General features: G+C 41.9%; 1 protein-coding gene across 11 annotated transcripts in view; it reads right to left on the reverse strand.

The window, feature by feature from the left end:
• The window catches only part of ZMYM2 (zinc finger MYM-type containing 2), an 85,715-nt gene extending 61,840 nt beyond the window's left edge, over positions 1-23,875 (reverse strand). Inside the window, exons 1-6 of one of the 11 annotated variants that reach the window (XM_061457710.1) lie at positions 22,722-23,874; positions 21,679-21,736; positions 18,510-18,640; positions 4,619-4,658; positions 2,543-2,671; positions 353-1,209 (exon numbers count right to left, since the gene is read on the reverse strand). In XM_061457710.1, the coding sequence (XP_061313694.1) occupies positions 353-1,202 (850 nt within the window). In that variant the 5' untranslated portion in view covers positions 1,203-1,209; positions 2,543-2,671; positions 4,619-4,658; ... (1 more) ...; positions 21,679-21,736; positions 22,722-23,874. Of the gene's footprint in view, positions 1-352; positions 1,213-2,542; positions 2,672-4,618; positions 4,659-18,509; positions 18,641-21,678; positions 21,737-22,716 lie in introns of all 11 variants that reach the window. The other 10 variants (XM_061457715.1, XM_061457716.1, XM_061457712.1 and 7 more) reach the window with 10 other exon arrangements.
• Positions 23,876-25,076: the final 1,201 nt, after the last annotated feature.

The following is a 25,076-nucleotide window of genomic DNA, read 5'->3' on the forward strand; positions in this document are numbered from 1 at the left end:
ATTGCACCTAGATTTTAAAATTACCCTAAGTAGTTTGAAGTTAAACCTGTAGCAAAGGTGGTGATTTGGCTTTTTTCCCCACTTTTAGCCTAACAGGGCAGAAGAGCACCAGTATATGTTTGAACCTGGAAGATTTTAAATTACTCATGTGAAAGCTTAAATTCTGTAGAATAGCAATTCCAGAAGACCATTTATGGCTGCCCCATTTGGCTTTCAGCAATATCTGTTTACTGGCTAAATCAGGATACAATATACTGCTATTTGCACAGAGATATACAACAAAAAGAGTTTTAATCAAACATTCTATTATTTACTTTCAGCTTTCAAGGAAATGTTGAGAATAACAACTTACCCGGATTATGATGAGTCACAGATTCTCCATTTTGAAATACATCTCCAGCCACGTTCATTCTACCAGGATTGAAAGGTCCTACACCAGTCTTGGTCTGTGAAGTCAAAGATGGGGTGTATGTTTGCATACTAGCACCGAAATTACTTGACTGCAGTCCGTTAGATACATCTCCCAAGCTGGCATTCTGCAGTGAGGTTACATGTGTAATCATTAAGTTCATGTCACGCCCTTCGGCATTTTCTAAATGACCATCACTCACAGAGCTCACAGCACCTGTTTCTAATGTAGTAACATTAGCAATCTGAATTTCAGAGTCTGGTTCTGTGGTTATACCACTATTACCTATTCCTGAATTTACCTTACTTCTTGAAAAACTGGAAGGTGAGAATTCCGTATCATTGGTTCTATTTTTACACTCTGGAAGTCTTCGTTCATTAAAACTGGAAGCATTCTTCTCCTGTCCTCGATTTGTTTCAATGTCTTCTTCATCATCAATAATAATAGTTTCACTTACACTCCCCTTTTGAGAATTTAAATCTTTTGGAGGAGAAAGCATTTTGCAATCATGCCCCTGAAGTTCTTCATTTTTTGATGATGTAAAAGCAGCATTCCTTTGATCTGCTATCAGTGACGTAGAGTTTTGCGGAAGTTGTACAGGTTCAATAAAAACTACATCATCATCATCTTCTATAGGTGAGCTTTGAAATTTATTAGGCCTAGAAACTAAAGAACTTGGTGGGCCTCCAAATGTATTTCCTACATTTGCAAGACCTGCTGACATGGTGGTATTCCCTAGCAGACCAGGAGTATGTTCAGAAAGTCCTAATCCTCCCAGAGGACTCGCGTCCATTCCAGATCTGCTGTTTAAAGAAAAAAATAAAGCAAGAAAAAACATCCAACTTCAGAGTAAGATATAACTTTCCAGTAACAGTTCTTAAACACACTTGTTAACAGTTCCAGCTTTTCCTTTGGTTTCTTACTAGATGATCTTTAAGGTCCCTTCCAACCCAAATCATTCCATTATTCTTCCTGAGATCACATAGAGAAAATACAGTTTCTCTATGCTCTTCTCTGAGCCTCTTAACATTCATTTACTTTCTAATCCTACATCAGCAAAAAAAAATACTGCCATCACCAACATTTCCCAGACATTAGGTACACATCATTATTTAGCAATACATACAAAGGGAATGTATAAGGTATGTGGGAATACATGTATATACACATATATAGGAAACAATTTTTCATATTTATTGCATGATCCCAATTTCTCAGCCTCTTTCCCACCTGTATATGCACACAATGATGCTGTAACACTGCTTTTACTAATCTGCAAAGCACGACCAAAAGGTAGACATGCAGAAAGAAAACTTGAATTCCTATTAAATTTCATTCTATTAGAAATATACAGAATAAGACTGAAGCACACATCCAAGTGCCTAACAACAAAGAAAAAAAAAAAAAGAAAGAAATGTTGTTCTGCATAACAACTTTGAAATCCTACTGATTTTCCTCCAGCCCCACACTGACAAAGCTCCTTAGGTGGCCCAGTACAACTGGAGCACAGAAGTAAGCAAGAGAGATATGGAACACATGATGAGAACAGATACATTACTGAGCAGCAGAAGGTGCACAGCAACCTCTCATTACCAGCCACTACCACAGGCAGCTCATTTGACAGCCTTAGTATCTCCTATTCCACTGCAGCTTTACACAACTTAATCTCTCTCTTTTTTTTTTTTTTAAACAGCAAGTGATGCTTCTTCAGGCTCCTTCCCAGCAGCTACTTTGCCTGGGGCTTACTGTTTGCTTTTAGTCATTGTTCAGTTTGGGGAATCTGTTCTTTATAATTGTTCATGCTACCATGAATTTAAAGGAAAATATAAAAGGCAACCTCAATATGGAATTTCTGTACCTGTAGTTCCAAACCAGTATATAACAGGTGCTAAAGGACCTTAAGATCAAAAAAAAAAACTGTACTAAAAACCAGTAAGCTAAACTGATCTTGATATAAACAACAAGAAAAAACGGATGTAATTCATTATAATTTGGCTAAGTTTTGGGAGCACACACTAATGTGTGACATCAGTGAGTTTCTGCGAACTAGAAAGTTTTCTATGCTTTTTTATAAATCCTCAATAAAGGAAGGTAAAGAGAGAATGTAGGAATATCCTGCTCACCAATACTTACCCATCCAGAAATCCACTGCAATCTGTTTACCTTAGTAAGTTGCTTCAAGAGCTTTTATTTTCTTCCTGTGAGGAATCTGCTCTTCTTGTATGGATTTGCTGCCCTCCACAAAAGCAGGGCGTTCTGAAACTGGGTTAAAACAAACATTAGATATCCAAAATAGTTTCTACATCTCAAACCTTTCCCACCAATTGTTCATTAAACTTTCTTCTAAACAGTTTACGTTCAAACCTGACTTTTAGCACTATCATCCTACAATCCTACATCCTAGAGAATACTAGTCTATACAATCACTGCAATGAGTAAAGCAGCAACAATACTGTTTCTTTGAGATTTTCCATTCTGTCACATCACATTTCCAGAATCTTGTGCCTGATGCTTTATAGACAGAGAGTAAAAGTACCAATATTTGGCAAGAGACAAACAGATATACCTACAATTAAGTAATCAAACACCACAATTAAGAAGTGTATCTGTAATAGAATATTAAGGAAATAAATGTTTCAGGTAAACTGAGCTACTGAGAAAAGAAACTTTAGCAGACACATTTATCTGCTTTTTATCACAACAACCTCCTTGATGCTTATAGCAGAATATACCATGCTAAAATAAAGATATAAGAAAAGGAAAATTACAGGACCTCCATTATAAACCAGGCTTACAATGCAATATAAACCTTACATTACTAATAATTTTCAAATAGCATATGCGCACTGCAATGATACTTATCACAGACTCAGGCATTCATAGCTTACATTAAGACATGATCATTCACAAGAGACTGAAAATGTTCAAAGTTCAAGCCTATATTTATTCTTCAGGATTTATAACAATCATTAGGTTTCTCAGACTTGGCAACATTTTTTATGAGTATCAACTCTATCAATAGAGTATCAACTTCTATGCATTTACAGAATTACTCAAACCGTCTTGTCCATTAACTGAGTAGGAGCGGGGGGCGGGGGGGAGAGAATGTGTGCATCAGGTCATAAACTGGGGACAACATGACCAAAAGCAAAGCTCTGAACCAGATTAATCCTAGAAGAGAGGCAACCACCTTTTAATTCCTTCCTAAGTTAGCTTCACAGACAAATGCCATCACATAATAGCATTTGAACTGCAGTAAAGGTAACATTCACTTTGAATGAAAGAGATTTTCTTGAGGAAAAAAAAGAAACAACAAAACCACAAACATGTATTATCAATGCAGTTGGCTCATACCTCCCTGAAAATCAGTCTGCTATAATGAAGATTAACTTAATCCAATATTCTCTTTTACGTATCTTATTCTTCCCTCTAGGGCTGAATAATTCAAACTTAGATTTCTCTACATGTCAGCCTTTGCTACAAGGAACTACTTCATTCACTGATTCTTAAAATTTCCCAGGCTTATTCCATATATTTTCTTTCTCTAGAATGAAAAAAGAATTACAAGCACATAAAGCTTTTAATAAAAGAGTTTTAAATACACCTGAACAGATGGGAGCAAAGAAGAAATGAGACTATGCCAAGACTGTATCTTACACCTAACTCAAACCCATGCTATGCCTATTTTTACAGATCCTTACACGACAGACAAACTTGGGCTGATTTACAGTACATGCATGTAATATGTAACTAAAGGTTAAGACCAAAACGTATCTTCTTGCGTAAGTATTTTTTCCAACAAAAGCTCTTAAAAAGGTTCTAATGGCCTGTTTTGGTAGGTATGACAAAAATAAGACAAATTTATGTGCAAGCTGTTGGTCTACAGTCATAAATAAAATCTGCATATTTTCCCTCTCAAGTGTTATTTCTTACCAATGCTAAACTCAAAAAGGGAATTGCTAAGAAAATCAGATTAAAAAAAAAAAAATTGCAAATTTGGGTAATTTGTTTTCCTAAAAATGCTAGTACCGAGGAGTAAAACAAAAAATACATTGGCAATGTCACAGTCACTATTTCTAAATGGAAAACTATCAAAAAGGAAGTACCTACAAAGTTAAAAGAATAGGTTTAGAATGAGAAACTAGGAAAAATCTTACACTTCTCAACTGGTAACAGCAAAAGATGCTTAATAACACAATTGCTACAAACCTGTAAGATTGTAGACTGATCACTGGATGAATTGCTGAGACTGAAAAATAACACAAACAAAACAAAAACTGGTGAGACCTAGTCTGCACAAAATGCACATTCAATAGCACTGCAGAATGAGCTCAAGGCTTTATGGTAGCACACAGACTCCAAGAGGAGTGTGACCAGCAGGTCAAAGGAGGTGATCATGCGCCTCCTCTCGTGAGACCTCACTTGGAGTATTGTGTGCAGTTCTGGTGTCCTCAACAGAAAAAAGACATGGAACTGTTGGAACAAGTCCAGAGGAGGGCCACGAGGATGATCAGGGGACTGGAGCACCTCCCATATGAAGACAGGCTGAGAAAGTTGGGGCTGTTCAGCCTGGAGAAGAGAAGGCTGTGTGGAGACCTCACAGCAGCCTTCCAGTATCTGAAGGGGGCCTTACAAGGATGCTGGGCAGGGACTCTTCATTAGGGACTGTAGTGATAAGACAAGGGGTAATGGGTTAAAACTTAAAACAGGGGAAGTTTAGATTGGATGTAAGGACGAAGTTCTTTACTGTAAGGGTGGTGAGGCACTGGAATGGGTTGCCCAGGGAAGTTGTGAATGCTCCACCCCTGGAGGTGTTCAAGGCCAGGTTGGATGAAGCCCTGGGTGGCATGGTTTAGTGTGAGGTGTCCCTGCCCATGGCAGAGTGGGGGGAGACCTAGATGATCTTAAGGTCCTTTCCAACCCTAACTATTCTATGATTCTATTTGAACAAGATGCCTTCCCTACTTCATATATGTAACCCTTGAAAAGCAGAGATTCATGAAACCCTTTAGAACACAGTTTATTACAACTGATTTGAAGACTGGCTTGGGGAGAAAATGTGTTTGGAATGCAGATAAAACGTATTTATAGAACTGTCTTTGTTTCCACCTCCTGTAGAAGTAAAAATGAAGTGTAGTCCTTTGTAATGTATGTGACCCCAAAATATCTTGCATTTCATTGTTGGCTTCTATACTGCCCTGCCACACAAACCTTGTAGTCTCTGCCTTGTAGTCTCCATCCCTGGAGGTGTTCAAGGCCAGGTTTGCCAGAGCCTTGGGTGACATGGTTTAGTGTGAGGTGTCCCTGCCCATGGCAGGGGGGTGGAGCTAGATGATCTTAAGGTCCTTTCCAACCCTAACTATTCTATGGTTCTATCCTCTTAAAGTGGCCTACACCACTCATCTATGAAAATCTTTATGCTGAAATAAATTACAATGCCATAACTACATTCAAGGACTCACTGCTGGAAAAAATGAAAGGCAAAATGCAGCTGCTTCTCCAGGAGGATAGCAAATACTACAGCTTTTATGACAGACAGCTAGGTAATGCTCCATAGGCCAAGTCTTAACTTCACTGTTTAACGATAAAGAGTTTTAAATTTATCATGAATAACAGAAATTGAGGGGTGTGTATGTACCTAGGAAAAAAAAAAGGCAACTCCACTTAAAAAAAAAAAAAAAGAAAATAGAATTTAAAAGTCTCTACCAAGTGCCATTAGTAACACCTGGGATGAAGGTGACATAAGAACATCATCATGGTTACATACACGTGACACAAAGTCACAAAAATCAAAAGGAATCACTGAAAAACAACCAAAACTAGAGTTCCACCAACACAGGGTGCTTGAAACAGACATTCAAAGTAGGACAAAATAGCATGTACAAGTGCTTCCATATAAAGGCTAGAAGCTTAGAAACAAAACGGGAAAGCCTGAACGACTGCTTTTGGGAGAATACATAACTGAGACATCTTCAAAAGTGAAAATATGATCAAAATACAGCAGACAGTAATATACTAAGGTACAAGTCCAGGGCTTTGATTTGCCTCAGCAAAAGAGCATTGCTTTCCGCTAGGAAAGCACTGTATCCTAACTAAATTAATTACCTCAACAGGTACTGTGCTACACTTGAATTCCATATCCAAACTACAAGAAATAGCATTTTAATGGTATATTATTACATAACGGTGACAGGACATGTGAGATAAGGGGAATGACAGAGACCGCGAAGTACTAACTGAAGATTTTGACTATTGTTGTGCACTGAATGATGAAGACATTCTCACAACACAGCCAACTGCAACCAGCTAGGAGACTAACCAAAGAAAAACCAACTCCTGGTCTAATTCTGAGCAACACAATACAGTTTAAGATTTAATTATCCAGACAGCACTCCAGAAGAACATATTTAAATTCCCAAGGGAATTAAAAAAAAAAATAATAAAATATTACCTCAACATTTCATTTCAAAAAGGAGAACAACATGCGAGGAACTCAATTAAAAGGAAACAAAATGGAGCAGCGAGACAAAAATATTCTCAAGAGCATGGATACCATTTAAAATTTTACCATATTAAGTATACAACCAATTCAAAAAGACCCCCCAAAAAAAACATGAAGACTACTATAAGGAAGTCTGAGCTACGAAGATGTTGGAATTGTAGTAGTGGAAAGTTTCATGTACATTTGCCCTGTTCTTTACCTTTTCATAGGCATGGTTCAAGACAGGCTACTGAGCTGTCAGAGCAAAGGTTTGTCCAAAATGCCAATTCTTGCAAATTTCACAAACTGTAACATTTTTGTAATGAAACAGAATATCCAAGAAGCCAAAACCACAGTAGAAAACACAGAAAGAAAACCTCTGTGCATTGATGTTCATTGAGAAAAAGATCAGAGAACACATCTAAGCTCTCTTTCTAGCGGTCATGTCAGAGGGCAAGTGTCATAGCAAACTGCTAACAGAAGATTTTAGAACAAATCATGAAGGCCACATGGCAGTCACTTAAGATTTCTAAAGACAGTCAGCACTCTTCTATTTCAATATCTGTAATCAATTACTTCAAGAGAGGGTCAATAACGATCGCCCAAATAATTACAGTCTACAATCCTATCTCATCACTAAACAGATTGATAGAAACTACAGCTAAATAAATATACAAAAGACAAAAATGTACAGGGAGAGAATTAATATGTCTTTTGCAGAAGAGGCAGTGCCTCACAGGACTATTGGAGAGATTTTTTGAAAGGTTCGTATACCTGTTGACCAACGCTGATTAAACTGGCATATAGCACATAAGACTTCCAAAAGGCCTTCGAACACATTCCTCACTAGACTGCAGTGGAAGATGGAAGATGGTTAAGTCTACAAGGAAAATAAAACACATAGAAGATGAGTGCTTATTTGTGTGTTGTAAAAAGGCAGCCAGTGAAATAATTAAGCAGCTTTAATAATCTATTATGCAGGAAAACTTTTTTTCTTCATTATGGAGTCACTGCTGTAGAAGGCTACAAAGGGCTGAAATGCAACCAGGTCAAATATGGATCAGGCAAGCATGAAAATAAATGTTCTCATGACTGTTAAACATAGCGGTCCAAAGGCAGCTCTGCAAAAGTTCTTAGCCAGCCAGCTGCTGAGAACCACAATACACCTACGGGGGGGAGGAGGGGGTGGGGGTAGGAAACAAACCACACTATAGCTGCCAGGTTTCTATTCTTAGACGTCACTGATGCAAATGCAAACAGGTTACCGAACTGTCTGCTAACCTAGTAGAGCAATTAATCTTGCCAATAGAGGAATATTATTATTCTTACATGCAGAAGACTTGGCCCTAGCCTCATGGAAGCTTCACCCACTTACCCAAAATTCGAATTTTGGCCTATGACTTCCAGGCTGATTTCAGCTGGGGGTAAGAGTCAACACTTAGGCAAAATAATCAGGTAAGAGGCTAATCTGAATGCATCTCAATGTTCTGTGATCAATGTTTTAATGAGTTCCTCACCCTGACATTTATTTGACCATAACATCACTTAACCCCTTAATCCAGCTACTTCCAAGAGTTCTTATCCTTATTACAGAAAGTCACTTTTTATCACTTAACTTTTCAGAACTCTGATGATCAAAAACTCAGGCTATTGTGAAGACTTTATGCAGCTGTCAAGCAGCTCTCTCGCTTAATAGTATGCTGTGTTACTACAACTCGGGAACAGTCATTCCCTAAACAATCAAATGCAACTACCTACTTGGCCTCTTGGAGTATGAGCTATCAACTGAACCCCAGTGATTAACAATGTATGCCACAGTTCACCCCCAAAGCAAAGTAAACCACTCCAATTAAAATCACCTTTAAGTAGCTCTTTTACATTGCAACTAATGCAGTCTAACAGCCCAACTATGCCCACACATAAGGGCTGAAAAGCTCTAGAAATGGAAAAGTAATCCAGTATTTTTAAAGTGCTGCAATTTAAGCCAGGTTTAAACTCAATCTGAATGCTGCTACTGCAGCCCCATCTCAATTTGAGTAGTGAATAACATATACTGTGTATGGACAGACACCTGCCTATGTGAGTAGGACTCCATGTTGTAAGGGTGGTGTTTGTAAGGCCCTTCTGGGTCATCAGATATATAACTCTTACCACACACAACCACACAATAAAACCATTTTTGTTAAACATTCTTACTATAAATATTCAGCATTTTTTCCTGGTGGTGGGTTTTTGGCTTCAGTTTTTTTCCTCTTTATATTCTTCCTGAGGAATATCTAGTCATTGATTCTAGTACTCTATGTTCATATATATGGTAGCTCTTATTTACTGTCAACTTTCCCATCTGACTTAACTAAACTTTTAACACCTCTGAAGGTCCACCTAGTTATCAGGTCCACAGACTCATTTTGTTACACTATCATATGGCGCAGCTGTTTCTGCAACCACACACATAACCAGACAAAAGTTGATCCATCTACTAGATTTTCCTGCTGGAGTTCCTTTCCAGCCACATCAGTTCCCCAGTAGAAAAATTTCTGTGTAACACCACTAACAGCTGTGCCTGAACATAACAGGGTTAGTGCTGCAGCTCTTAACTTCAGTGTAGAGATCATTTTAGTAGACACAATAGTTGTGACAAGCCAAGAGGCACAGAGAGAACTGCACTACCCTGACAGCAAATTCTGCATTAAAACACTCCAAAATGCACATACTAACTTAAAAGGAAGCAAGCAGGGACAGACTGAATATTAAAACACATGTCTATCCCCTCATCACAATCAGTAAGATACCTGAAACGTGTCAAGCAAACCCGACATACTACATTACAGCCACAACAGCACAACTATTTCATCAGTTTACCAGCTTTACACACAAATGTTGCTAACAAGTTCAACAAATACTTGCATACTTTGGGCTAAGCTCAAGCACAAGTATTCACAATATCAAAGTAAAAGAAGGAGCGGTCTTAAAATACAAACTCATTATAAATATTAACCAAGAGTCTCAATAAAATATGACACTAACCCATCAACATATCTACATAGCTGTTTTTTCAGAACACAGTTAAGCATTTCAGAACACAGTTAAGAGCTTTCAGGAACAATATACCAAGTTTATGTCTACAAATCTAATCTGTCCGATGCTGGAGCACCATCCCTGCAAAAGCCTGAGACCTCATTACTTCAGCCTAGAGACACTACTCCAGAATTTATTTTTCAGTAGGTTTGGAGCAGCTTCAAATTTCATTCTTTCCTCAGATTTTTAAAGGAACTGTATGGACTGAAGAAATTAGCTTAATGAAAGTAATTATGTAACACCCAAAATGTGTTTGCCACATAGATGTCAGCGAATTAAAGAGGACATACACGAAGACCTGTAATCTAGCAAAGACACAACTAAGAAGAGTAAGAAGGCAAGATCTACATAATGGAAGAAGTATCTTGAAGCAGCTGAGTCAGTAAACTTCGGCTTTATTCAGAAGTGAGTATTTCAAAACTGAAACTAAAGCTGAAAACATGCAAACTTCAGTATCACCCGAGCACCTTATCTGCACTTGCAGTCACCTGTATTATATATGAATGCTAACATCTGGTTTCCAACTGATATCTCCAGGAACAGTTTAATACCTTAACACAGCCTCTTCTTTAAGTCTTCCTACTCAACCAGAGCCAAGAAGTGCTCTTCTGTATGCATGAACAGAATCACAATTCAGGGTCAATCTCGAACGCAAGTGTATCCACACCAAGCATACTACAAGATTACTCATAGGCGAATAGGCAGCACTTGGCATAGCAGTTCATGGCAAATTGGAATCATTATGTGGACTAACTAAGCCTAAGTTTAGGGCAGCCAGACCAGTATGTACCTTCCTTCTTAAACACACACTTCCAAAGTATTTCATGGCTGTTTAATCATGAAAAAGGCGCTGATCAGCAGCCTGTGCCAGTGCCTCACCACCCTCATAGTGAAGATTTTTTTTTCCTATTATCTAATCTAGCCTCTTTCATTTTAACACCATTCCCTTTTGTCCTGTCACTACAAGCCGATAAAAAAAAGTCCCTCTCCAGCTCTCTTGTAGGCTCCCTTTAGGTACTGGAAGCTGCTCTAAGATCTTCCCAGAGCCTTTTCTTCTCCAGGCTGAATAAACCCAACTTTCTCACTCTGTCTCCATAGGAGAGATGCTCCAGCCCTCTGATGATCCTTCATGGCCTCTTCTGGACTCGCCTGAGCAGGTCCACATCCCTCTTGTGTTGGGGGCCTCAGAGCTGAATGTAGGACTGCAGGTGAGGTCTCATGATAGAGGAGTAGAAGGGGAGAATCACACCCCTCAACCTGCTGGACACGCTGCTGGGGGTACACCCATGACATGGCTGGTTTATGGGCTGCAAGTACACACTGCCGGCTCATGCTGAGCTTTTCATGAACTAACACCCCAAATCCTCCCTCTCAGGACTGCTCTCAATCCAGCCTCTACACGGCCTGTACCTGTGCTTCAAACTGCTCTGTTAACTAATGTATTACAGCAAACGCTACAAGTTTAGTATAGCTACTAATAACAAAAGGCTCTAAACTAAGCAAATATTCTAGTTCTCAATCTTTCATAATGGGTATAGTTGCATTGGTTATACTTTTGATACAACTATATCATTATTATAGTGACTATACTGTAAGCACCTAACATAACACAAGCAGCATACATCTTTCAAATTTGTAAAGTTACTAGAAACTGGGGTACAGCCAGTCATAAACCAATCAAACATGAAAAAACAACCAGAAATAGAAAAAAGAGAAATCTCAAGCGTAAGGATGAGACTTACTAGATTTAATACATCCTGTAGAACCTACATATCTAGAAACTGAGGAATTTATTAACCACAGAAATGCCAATTCTGTGAAGAAGTTAACCTTCCCTGTAAAGTACACCTTAAAAAGTCAGTATATTTGAGATAGTTTTAAGAAGCTATTTTTAAACAGTATTTCATGCAGTTACATTTTATTAGTAATTTTACCCAAACAGGACAAATTCCTATTTTTGTGTTTTGGGGGACAGAAAGCATTCAAATTAACTTACAGTAAGTAAAGCACTGCATATCAACGGAGACCATGTGCCTAGTCACTACATGGTATCAGACTTAGCCTAAACACTGCAAGTTTAATAGAACAGCTGATGTTGGAAGAGACCTCTGGATATCACCTTATCAAAATCCACCCCAGCTCAGAGCAGTGACAAACTAGAAATGAGTTTCACTTTTGAAGTTATGTCAGCTTTCAATATCTATAAGGATACAAATTTACTAGCCCCTCTGCTAAACTTCACCCTCTTCCACTGTTTGATTATCTTAGCTATTCAGAACTTCCCTTGCTGCAACTTATACCTACTACCTGCTATCCTAACAATGCACATCCCCAAGAAGAACCTGGCTTCATCTTCTCTATACTTTCACATTAATTAGTTGAAGACTGCAGTAACATGTCCCTCCAGCCTTCTCTTTAGACTGATCACACGCATCCCTCTCGGCTTTTCTTTTTCATTGCTCCAGCCCTCTAAGCCAGTGGCTCTCCACTAGGCTCAATGCAGTATATCCGTATCTTTATTATAATGGCATCTACCCAAAACTGGACTAAACACTGCAGATGTGGTCTACCATGTACCAAACAGTGAGGAACAATCACCTCCCTCAAACTGCTGGCTACAGTCCTGCTGAATTCAGCCCAGTATGCTGCTTCCATTCACCTCTGCAAAGGTCCATTATTCATGATCAACCTGCTGCCCAGCAGGACTACCTTAAGTTGCTTTGCATCCTATCAGTGCCTAGCGTATACTATTCCCCATGCATTTTGAAAACAAAGACAATTTATTAATTGTCAACAAGGATTTTAAATGCTATTCTTCGCTACTGCTTCCTCTTGTTTGGTTAGGGTTTTTCAATTTTTTTATTTTAAACTAAGATACAGTCTACATTCATATACCTACAGCGCATGAAACAAGTTAACTGTGCACAGGTAACTGGTAACTACTATGCCTAATGGCACATTCCCGGTTTCAAAGTGTCTGAGTGCACAAAACTTTTTAACTAATACTTTTTTGCATCTACTTAGAAGAGCAAAAACTGTCACGCCATAGTTTGTAAATGAACAATTAGTTTGCAGATAGACCATTTTCATTGTCTTCAACACTAACCAACATCACTTAGTAGCCTCAACCAGATTCTTCGTCCCCAAGAAACACTCAAGCATCACCTAACAACCTAGTATTTCTGGTCCAGCATGGACAAACTTCTTCAACACAGTTTACCTGCAGTGACTAGCATTCAATGCATCTAGTAATTCAGAACAAGGAAAAACAAATATAATAAAGTATGTGACTACTATGCTACATACAGGTGGAAAATCCATGTAGACTATGACTAAGTAAACAACTGAAGATGCAGTATAACAAAGCAAAGAAAAATCTTAACATTGCAAACAAAATAATATAAAAAAAGGCAGAGAAAATTAAAAAGCAGCCACAAAATAGTTCAAGTTCTATGCTGAGGTAGGGTTGACAGAAAATGGAATCCAAGGCAAGAATTTATATGGTCAGCAAGGCAAGTTCAATAGGTTTTCACAGCTGCAGCTGAGGGCTGGCTGCAAGCTACATTATGCAATCAAGACTCCAGCTTACTGAACTAATTTTAAAAAAGGTAGCTTTATCTTTAAACAAGATGCATACTGTGTTTGCTAAGGCTGTAGTTCCACATAAATAAACCACGTGCAGTCTAGGACAGGACTACCATGGTTTTGAATTCCCACTCCCACTTTCTTTATCACAACTCTTTCTCCCTTTCTCCCTGTTTACAGCCAGTCTGTCATGGCAGCTAACAAGGTAGAAAGATGAAATACAAAAAACACAGCAAACATCCAACACCTACACATCCCCTCCCTAAAAAAAAAAAAAAAAAAAAATCATTCTGATGATTCACGGGGCTAAAGTAACTCCAAAAAAAAAGGCTAGTGCTGGTAACAAAGAAGAGAGGATACAACAATTCCAAATCAGGTTGGTTTAAACAGTCATGCAAGGAAGCAGGTATGCTTATTTGAATTTAATCCCATGGAAAATATACTATACTGAATTTGTTCTAAGCCAGTATTTTGTCTTTTGAGTCCAAATCTGCAACTAAAGACTTGCAGAACAAAGTGTATTTGAAGCCCCTGCCTCCCCAGTCTGTTTAACTTTGCTAACTTTTCAAATCCTCTTTAAACTTCCAACTCTCAGTTATCCTAACTGCTCAAAGGCTACACACTGTTCCCTGCCTGAATTTGTATCGCTTATGCAATAATCAGTACTCACAAATTAAACCTTCAATATTAGGGGGGTGGGAAAAGCAATCTAACATGTTATTGGGTTCATAGTCTCTTGTAGACCAGGATTAAGTCACACCCTAATCTATTCTCTTCTAGTTGAGGAATAGATTTAATTTCTACAGTCTGTTAATAGAAAGCATGTTTTCTACTTGTCCTTAAAGCATTGTTAGGTCTTCTCCAAACTCTCCAATTCTTTTCAATTATTAAAAAATGCTGGACTTCATTCAGCTCATAATTGCTGTACTATACACAGTTATTAGTCAGACCACCTCAGTATCTCTATTTGTTAATTCTCTGGATAGAAGCATACATAATGATGGCTAACAGTGACAATGGCAATAATTCCAAGATATATCCAACATTTGTGTCTGTAAAAACCAACAAACCTTTGCTGTGCTCCCCATTTTCTGTCACTTTTAGACTGCAGTTATTTATTACATGTATGACAGAACTTCATACCTGGGCTTTCTAGATATGTCTCGGCTTATTTAATGAGGCACCACACACCAGAACAAAACTTCAACTTCCAAATGAGCATTTTTCAAAGCAATACAACCACCACAAGCAAAGCTAAATGAACAACACCATCTAAAACTAGTGCACACAGAAATGCTATTGCTATTAATTCAAAACACACCTAGTAAATTCTTCCAGCTTCACAACAATTAAATGTATATAGGATGGTATATTTATTACCAATTCTTGCTCAAAGAAAACGATGACGTTATTTCAGGTATAACAGAACACTAGATCCTCTTCCCCCTTCCACATACACATTTAAAAAAAAAAAAAAAGAAAAGAAGAGGGAAAAAAAAAAAGAAAAGACACTGATGCCACACCCATACATTGCAACTCTTATCACAAGCTCCTAGGAGCCAAAGTTATGGACGACATTATGCTAGCCACTGTACAAACACAGAATAAGTTTGTTCAAAGAGCAGACAACCTAAACATAAGGGACAACAGATGGAGAGAGACAAAATACAAGGAAACAGCACCACCATAAACAACAGTTAGAATTAGTTCTTGTTCTAAGGATGGTGTGTGCTCAGTCCCAGGGCAACAGGAAAGGTGGTGGTCTGGCTTTGTTTTCAGCAGGCTTTATTTCCTTAAGTTAACTTCTTTTGCATTACTATGTTGCAAACTGTTAAAGAGTACACACAGGGAACTTCACCATGCATGAGTAGCATCACCGGAGAATGAACAAAAGGGTGTAACTACTCATGATGTCACTTCCTAAACAGCACTCAAAAATCTCATTAACAACAAAAAAGACAATATCCTTCACAGCAAAACCCCAACTTTAATTAAAGGCAAGTAACCTGTTATTTTTACAGCCATAAAATACATGAAGCAGAAAGACCAGTCAGTCAAAGCAGAAGACAAGGAAACCACTCTTGTTCAGGATTCTTAACCCTTATCATCAAAGCAGAATCATTTTTACCACAACTGTAAGAAAAAGTGTTACCACAAGATACAGAGATTAAAGGTGAGGCATTAGATTTAGTCATGTGATTTATTAACACAACTAACAAACAATTAAAAGACAGTTTAATACAAGGAAGAAAGCTGCAGTCTGCTAGTAGTGCATGCTGTGCCAAAAACAAGGGCTAGGTTAGGAGCTTAAACCAAAGATCTCGTGACAATGCTGTCCACAAGTGACAGACCGCATGGAGGTTTCTCCTTCTGGGGGATAAGGACTGCCTTTGTAATAGCAGCCTGAGCTGAAGGTCAGACATCCACAAAAAGAAGTCAGAAGCACACACTGAGATTTAGCTGGTATAGAGGCAGCAAGTCCAGAAAAGAGACTTGAAGGTCATCCATACATAGATGATGGCTGAATTTATGAATGAGATTAACAAAATAACTTCTAGAGAAATGTAATGTAGTACTAGGGGTAAATGCCAAACAGGAGAGGTCTGACATGAATCTAAAAGAAAAGGAACTCCAGAAAGGACAATTTTCATCAAGGTTAAATTTTCAAGGGGGGGGGGGGGGGGGAGTTACATCATGAATGGGCTTTTGTTTAGAGTTCAGGACTTTTACATACCAAAGAGCCTAAAGGAACACAACATGCATATATGCTTCCAACAGAAGTCTGCAGGAGGAAAACAAACAGGTCCACGTTTCTAAGAGTGACTGTGAGCCATAATAGGCCTAAATTAGAAAATGGTACACAGTTACTCTACGGGTTATGCCCTATTTTACCATCTTCCTCCAATGCCATCTTTCACACATCCAGAGAACTGAGGAAACTTCACGTAGAAACCAACATGAATTCTTCCACAGTGACACTGTCCTCTCTTAATGATCTGCTTTATTTGCTGGCCCCGCAAAGTTAGACTGGTGGGCTATGGTGCAAGTATCTAAGCAACTGTTCTATCAGTTAACAGTGTATGACCAAGTGTACATCACTGCTTTGCACAATCTATCGAGCAGAGGAAATAAACAATATCCTGCTTAGCATGTGTCATTAAGTACTAAAAGTAATGAGTAGGGACTGTTCCTTGACAGACTTTGGTACAGCACTGGGTACACAGATATATGTATTAAAGCTTTTAGAAGTTACAATGATACAAACTGAAGGGTTCTTAACAGTCTTACAAGAGTTAAGGAAAAAAGTTCATGAGCCTTCATGTACAGCTTAGAATGCCTAATTCATTGATTTTAGATAAAAAAGTAATATATTAAGTGTTAAGTATTTGACAAACCCAAAAAATCCTTTCTGCACAACAGCAATGCATGATTAAGTAGTCTCATCTCAGACAAAGGAAACAAAAGAACCAACACAACCCTCTTGTGCTACAAAGGCTCAGTAGGGTTGGGGAGAGCAGTGGTAATGCCCAAGCACATTTCAAACCATTACTGCAGCTACTCTGTTCACAGCACCAAATACTTGCTTCTGCACCTCTGCCTCGGTGATGAACCCCTGCAACCCCCTCAGATTATTCTCCAGTGACTGACAGTGGAAGGAGCATGAGAGGAAGTTATGGTCAAAGTAGCTCCAAAAGCTTGAGAAAAACAGAAAAACATGGAATGCTTAAGAATTAGGACAAACTTACAAAGCATAAATACCCTCTGAACACAGAATAGTTTGAAAAAGACATCGGTGGCAATTGGTCAGTTGACCACAAAATTGTATAATCCATTATGCTAGTAAAATCTGAATTTGTGGTCTGTATTATAATCACTGATTGGAATAATTTTGTTCTCATAGCAAACTGAAGTAAGAAAACAAGTTTCATCACTGAATCCATGAGATGCTTCAGGTGAAAGCTTGAGAACCACTCAGTGGACAGTTATGATCTAACCTGTCTTGAGGACAGCTATTGATCTTATCTATTGCAACTGCTGATGTTCTCATCCATACAGACATACAATCTTACTTTTCTTCGTGTTTGAGTCCTACTGAACTCCAGTGGCAGAGTTTCACAGAATAAATAGGACTTTTGTCTTAAAAATGGTAATTTCTGGAAGTTCACAGAAGATAAAAGCCTTAAATTGCTAAAATAAATATAAATAAGCGACATTAAAATAATAAAATCTTTTAGGTTGGAAAAAGACATTTAAGATCATGGAGTCCAACCATACACCCAGCTATGGCCAAATCCACCATAAAATCATGTCCCTAAGCACCACACCTACATGCCTTTTAAGCACCCCCAGAGATGGTGACTACACTACTTCCCTGGGCAGGCTCTTCCAATGCTTGACAACCCTTTGGTGATGAAAGTTTTCCTAGTACCCAATCTAAACCTCCCATGGAGCAACCTGAGGACATTTCCTCTTGTCCTATTGCTTGTTACCTGTGCAAAGAGACCAACCCTCACCTTGCTACATCCTCCTTCCATATAGAGAGCAAAAACCTCTTCCATGAGCCTCCTTTTCTCCAGGCTGAACAACCCCAGTTCCCGCAGACATTCCTCATAGGACTTGTGCTACAGAACCTTCACCAGCTTCACTGCCCTTCTCTGGACCTACTCCAGCACCTCCAAGTCTTTCTTGTAGGGAGGGGCCCAGAACAGAACACAGGACACAGTCTCACCAGCACCAGGTACAGGGGCACAATCCCTTCCTAGTCCTGCTGGCCACACACTTTCTGGTACAAAACAGGATATCTTGGCCTCCTGGGCATACTGCTGGCTCATACTCAGCCAAGCCAACCAGAACAACAATGCATGCTTCTTAGCTATCGCAGTGGGAGTAAGAGATGGAGATCCACATAGCAGTAAGACAGAAGTCTTGCTGACGTATTAAAAATCAGGGAAGCACCTGAGAAGTCGCATAGGAATTAGGACTTCTCTCCAGAAAAGGCAGCAGGTTAAACAGCTCAACTGAAGTGAACATAAACCAACGCATGCAGTACTGGAAACAAACGGGAGGAGCTGGAAGCCATTATGCAGCTGGAAAACAATACAAAACCAGTACAGCCCAATGTTAACTGAAGAGCACATGCCACATAACTACATTCCGTAAGTCTCACACTGCTTCTTTCCACTTAAAATTTCTCTTAGAAATACAAAACATTCTGACAGACTTAGAGATCTTGGTCCAAAATGAAGACTTCTAATGCTAGCACCTAAATTGAGCAAATCATTCATATACGGAGTTAGCACCTACTGCCAATCCCATTTGCCAGCAGCATGTAGGGCTGGCTACAACTATGGAAGAAAAGTGAGGTTTCCTCTTAACTGTAATCTCTCAGAAACCCAGTTATCCTCCTGGAGCATTCACCTAGTAAGTTTAAATCACTGAAAGCAAGATAAAGTTAAAAAAAGTAAAAAAAAAAAAAAAATCAAATGCTAAGTTAAACTCAACATTCAGCTGACTACAAAACTCATGTAGCACACAGGGCTTTTAAAAGCCGCATGAGGCAAGTATGACCTCAAACTTCTTGGAAGGGACAGCTTACTAGTTTTTTGAACTCTTCTGAATTTCAAGTTTCAATCCCTTTCCACAGGTAGGTTAAATTCACTATTATTTGTGATGCACCTGTATTCTGTAAATAAGAAACACTTCTTCAGGAACAGTGGATTTTTCATTAATAACAATATTTGATACAAATTCTTCACAGAACTCCTCAACATGCTTTTGCTGCAGAGTATATCAATTGGTTGCAAACTGACACAAGATGACAGAACTTCAGTAATTCTGTATTTAGTCTCAAGACCAAAATGAAAGCTACTGTAATAATGCAGTATTACTCATGATGACCAATAACTGCTCATGATGCTGCTGGAGAAAAAAAAAACCAACACCTTAAAGCCAGCAAAAATCTGAAAGAAGTTGTACCAGTTTTGGTCCCACATTCCTCCATATACTTGAATAAGTTCTGCAGAAGACAAAGAAACTTGCTTTCACTTTTTTCACTGGCATTTTTACATTCTTGCTAATGGAAATACCTCTTGGCATATTACTCCAGGATAAGAAACAGTAGAATGCAATCAGATATTTGTGTGAAAAAGGATTAATAATAATGCAAACCAAATTTGGTAGATATTCTGATCAAGATAGTCTTTCACTTTTTAAAAAAGTTATTTAGTTTAACTACCTAATAATGTCCCACCACCACCTTTATGTCACAAATTGTGGAAGTTCGATTCCTAGAACTGATGTTGCAGCAGTCAGCACCAAATATATTCCTTCATGCAACAGCATGGCTTATCACAAGCCACAGGGTACACTTTTTACCTCCAGTCATGTGCTAGAGAAAAGGCTGTACCACCACAGTTGGAGGATAATGTGCCATCTACTAGGATGGTTTTGTACAAGACATTAGCGTAATTCACAAAACCAGCTGGCAACTGCTTATTGAGGTTTACTGAATCTTATCTATACAGCTGTTCTTGGCAGTATCCTCATCTTTTCACAGGCAGCCACACAAAGCCACAATAATTTTTTCAAACCAGCTCCAGTACACATCCTTTTCAACTCCCAACACAACAGCCTCCCTTCCAAAGCATTATTTGCCTTGATCACACTTAGAAGTAACTTTTTCAACATGAAGAATCAGAAAAAGCAAAACAGCTGCTAGACTGGAACATATAATGAATCAGAAGTAAAATTAGATGGCACCCTTATATCAAAGACATAGTAAGAGTTAAAAAATTTAAAATTACAGTAGGAAGCCAAGGTTTAGAACAGATCACTTTATTAATGACAACAGGCCATACAAACTCTTAGTGTCTTTCATGAGGTTTGTAATTTTAGCAGCTCAGAATGATTCCAAATCTGATGCCTTCCTCCCAAGCAGTGAGGTTTTGCAGAGAACCACTGATTCTTTGTAAATGTAAGCTACCAAAAAGTGACAAAGGAAGTTGCAAGCTATGCAAATCTGGGATATTACTATGTCGAATGTCAAGGAGGAAGGAAAAAGTAAAGGAAAAATTTCAAGATGCAAGTGGTGTGGAAGACTACACCACCTGAATCACTCCACTGCCCAAGCAAAGAACCCCAAGCGCAAAAGGCGCTACCTCACTGTTTGTTCTCTGGCTGCATGTTACCACTAGACCCAACTGCACTTCCCACCACAGCTGCCACCTCTCAGCCCACAGCCCCTGGAACCTCTCCCCATGTAAGCACACACCATATCACTTTTCCCTCTGCTGCACTACTTGGTGATTTCAGGATCCTCCATGCAAAAAGAAAAATAGAATTATTAAACAAGGCACAAGCCAGAGACAAATCACACCCAATCCTAGACAGGAGTTGCTAATCCACCTCTCTTCAGCCAACCTAACACCCAACAGAGATCACAACCTGCTCTGAAAATCCCACAGAGGTACACCAAAAATGCGCACTAATAAAAAGCTGTTTCCCCAGAGACCTCCAGCTTTTTGGGGAAGGGGCAAAGCAGATGTCTGAAGCCCAGTTAAGCACACAAACTGCCAATGGTGCCCAACAACATCACCTGAGCAAATCTACGGCTGTGAGGAATCAGCATGAACACAAAGAAAGATGCTAGACTACACTCTGAGAACTGCCGGGCAATATTAAACCCCTCAAACCTCATCTTTGCTTCAAGATATGCAGGACACGAGATTAGAGAAACAAGGGGGGGGGATGTAAAGATGGCTAAAGATGTCTCATCACGGATTTTAATACACGCTCCAAAACTCTAGAGGGCATCCGAAATATGCCCTCCCCCTCCCTCCTGAGCTGGGTAACGCGAGCAGAGGCAGCAGCCCGTCGTCTGCTTGCCGGAGTTGGTATTGCAGGAGCGATGTCTGCAGCAGCAGCGCCCACCCCGAGAAGGAGCCGCCTCACAGCCATTACCGGGGCTTTGCCCCAGGGCAGCAACTGCTGGACCCAAGAATTTCTTCACCCAACCCCAGAGGCTCCTCCTTCTACCCCTGCCCCTGGGGAACATGAGGGAAGGTGGATCAAGCCCTCCCTAAGAAGGTCTAGCAGAGGCAAAAAGAGATACAGAAATGGCACTCACAATGGAGCTCCCTCTCCTAGCTGGTCTCTGCCAAGGCTGCACCAAACTGGGCTGGAGCCTAAGGGAAAGACACGGGGTTAACGTGAGGCAGGCAGCGCCCCCAAGCAGCGATTCCTTTGCCTGGCCAGAGCAGGTACCGCCTGCATCACCCACCACTTCCCTTTAATCTCAACCCTCTATAAATAAATAAATAAATTAATTGGAATTACCCTCCCCGGGGAGAAGGAGCGCTCCTCCAGCCGCCGGCTCCTGCTGAAGGAGAAGGACAAGGTGCCGCCCGGAGGGCTTCTCTGCGCGAGTGCGGGGGAAAAGCAACGGCGGCACCCACGGCCGGGAGCAAGTATTACCAGCTAACTTGCCTAAGCAGCCCTGAACCGGCGCCCCGGGGGCTCGCTAGGCCCACAGCGGCAGCGCCTCGGCGCTGGGTGGGCGCCTCGGCCGGCCGCACGCTCCCGCGGCAGTTGCCCCTGATCTCGGGTTTGCCCCCCTGCAGTCGGCCAGCAGCACTGCCGCCTCCTGTCCGCCATTAGAGGGACTCAGCCAAACAATACGGGAATGGAGCAGCGACGACGGCAGTATCAGAGGAGCGCCGCGCCGGGCAGGGGAGGGAGGCACACGCGGGGGGGGGGGGGGGGGGGGGGGGCGGCGAGGGCGGTGGGTGGGGGAGGCACAGGGGCAGAACAACAACGAGGGCCCGGCGAAGAAGGGAGGGAGTGAGTTAAAATAGGAGGCGCTAAACTAGACCCGGCCCTTCCTCCAAATGCCCCCGTCCCCCCCGCCCCAGCGTTGCCCCCGGGCGCCCCCCATTTACCCCCGTCGCCCAACACCGGGCCACAATGGTTATCCGCGGGGCTGCCCTGGTACTGCTCGCGCCGCCGCCACAAGGGGTGGCGACGCAGCGGCAACGCCACCGTAGGGCACTTCTCCCGGGTAGCTCGGAGACACGGCGGCTGCTCTCCCATCCCCGCCCTGGGGGCAGTTTCGCGCCGCCACCCGCCGGCCAGCTCGCCCCTGAGGCGCAGCACCCCACACCCTCACCTTACCCGGCTCCCCAGCTGCTCGCGGGCACGGACCCCCCCGCGGGGGACACACACACTCTGCGCTACTCCTCCGCCGTCTCAACTCTAACTCGGTCCAGTCCCGAGCGAAGCGCAGCTGCTAGCTAAGGGGAGGAGGAACGGGGCCAAGGGAGCTCGGGGAGATCCACCTCCCTGCCCCGCCATTGGCTGCCTCAGAGGGCGGGCTCTCGCGCTGGGCTAGCGGAGTGGATGAGCAGCCTGTCCATCAGAGCCGCCCGCAGACGGTTGACCCTATAAACTGCCAATCTTTCTCCTGGGCATGCCTGGGGTTTTTCTCACTTTGATCCGTCAGGTTTGAGGAACCCGGATCGTTGCCCACCGAATCATTACCCGCTTCCGAGGGTGGCGCTCCTTGACAGCAGCAACTTGCAGAAGTTCTCGCTGCCGCCTGCCCATGTTCTGCTGGCAGGGAGGGTGCGCTGCCCGTCCTAGCCCTGCGTTCAGGTCCCTGCGGGCGCCAGAGAGCGCGGGCTCACCTCTCCCTCTCCACCCCCTAGCGATGGGGCTGGTGGGGCTCTGCCATGGTCCCCCGAGAGGTCCGACCCCCTTCCTTCCTTCGGTAGGGCTTTGCACCTGGGGCCATTTCCACGAGGGACAGACCGTGGATAATGGAAGCGCTCCCCCATGGGCAAGGGAGAGTGCACGGATCCCAGCTAGGGCGCTTCACTGGCGCTGGGCAGCCCGCCCTGCGGAGCGGCGGCGCCCGCGCCCTGGGACGCCCTCTTGCCCCAACCACTGTGGGGGAGGGCGCCATGTCAGCCGCCGACATGGCTCCTGGAGGAGCTGCTGGTGGTGGTAGTGGTGGTGGTAGCAGTGGTGACGTCCTCCATTTTGTCGGAAGCTGCTGCGGGGAGCTTGGGACCAATTCGAACCAACGTGGGGCGCCCATCTGAGGCACCTCTGCGCGGCTCCCGCGGGAAGAGGACTCGGGTGCCCCCGGCAGTGCCGTGGGGTGGGCAAGAGTGCTGAGGGTGGCTAGGCGCCGGGAGCCAAGCTCTCCGCCGGTCCTCCGCCAAAATGGAGGATGCGCACTTCCCTTGCGCGCCTCCTTCCCCCCGCGCTGGCCATGGCATTCACGCCCGCTCCTTCGAGGACCGGGAGAGCTCAGTCTCCCATCTCGCGGGCCGGTCTCGCTCTACCCTATATACTCATCCTCCTCAGCCCAATAGAGGGGGAGAGAGTGCGCAGTGCCCGCCCTGCCTCTAGCCGGTGTCAGTTTGTGTCGACCACGCGGAGCAGTGTCCCTGGAGAGAGCGTCTTGGCGTGCGCCAGGAGACCAGCTGAAGCCGCTGGCGCCATTTCCAGCGCAGCGCTGGGAGGCTCCCGCAGGATCCGCCCGGGCAGCCCAGGAGCAGCCCTGCTCTTGACTGTCACGGAAGTCACTTGAGAGATGGCTCCTTCCTCCACCACCCTTGATGTGTTTGGTTAATAGTTTTTATGTGTGGGAGAGACCAGAAATTTTCTATCTTTTATTGTCACAACAATACATCAAATTTCTTCCCAATGGTCGCACCCGGGAGACAGAAGCTTCTCCAGCACTGTTACTGTATGTTGTGGATGGGAATTAATGTGTTGAGGTTTATTTTCACACCATTTCAGCCATCAGAGGAAGCTTGGAAGGGACACTTGGTGCGTGGGGAGAGAACACCTCAGGGCTGGTGGCAGCTTGTGCCACCATTGCTTCTTCCTGAAAAGGTGAGCTGATGGCAAAACAGCTCTTGCACAGCCATTGCCAAGGAAGGTGCCATGGAGATGAATCACCACCCCTTTTGAAGGTCTCCTCAAAGTTGCCCTGTAAATTCATAAATTTTGTTGTACAGCATCACACCATACCTTCCGCCTAATAATGTTCATAGTAACCAGCAGCTTTTGAAATTTCAGTATTAAGTCACATGTGCTCTATCAGGTCAGCTGGCTCCTGACCATTTCCATTATTAGCCTTGGATATTTTCTAGGTTACTAAAAGTCATCCTCCACATAACATATTTTCCAACCTTTCCAGATGTACATCTTAAGAAGACCTCTTTTGTTCTAAAACAGTGCTTATCCATAAATATTTATGTTCTGATGAAGTTCGGAAAGAAATTGAAGAAGACTTAAGCACCTGGTTTTGAGAGCTTTGATGCATCCGGAGATGGATGGTAGAAAATGAGTGGTTTTCTAATTTAGAACATCTTAAGTGAAACTTATCACTTAGTAGTCATGAAAAAAGTAATCAAACAGCACCTTCCTCTTACCACTGCCCTAGTAACAGGCACTGTCTAACAGTGTTACATTGAACTTTTATGTAGCAAGGTAGCAATAGAGCATTTCATTAAT

Source organism: Pezoporus flaviventris, unplaced genomic scaffold (assembly GCF_033815535.1).
Source record: "Pezoporus flaviventris isolate CSIRO_AGI_PZ_B2104156 unplaced genomic scaffold, CSIRO_AGI_Pfla_v1 ptg000025l, whole genome shotgun sequence".
NCBI lineage: Eukaryota > Metazoa > Chordata > Aves > Psittaciformes > Psittacidae > Pezoporus > Pezoporus flaviventris.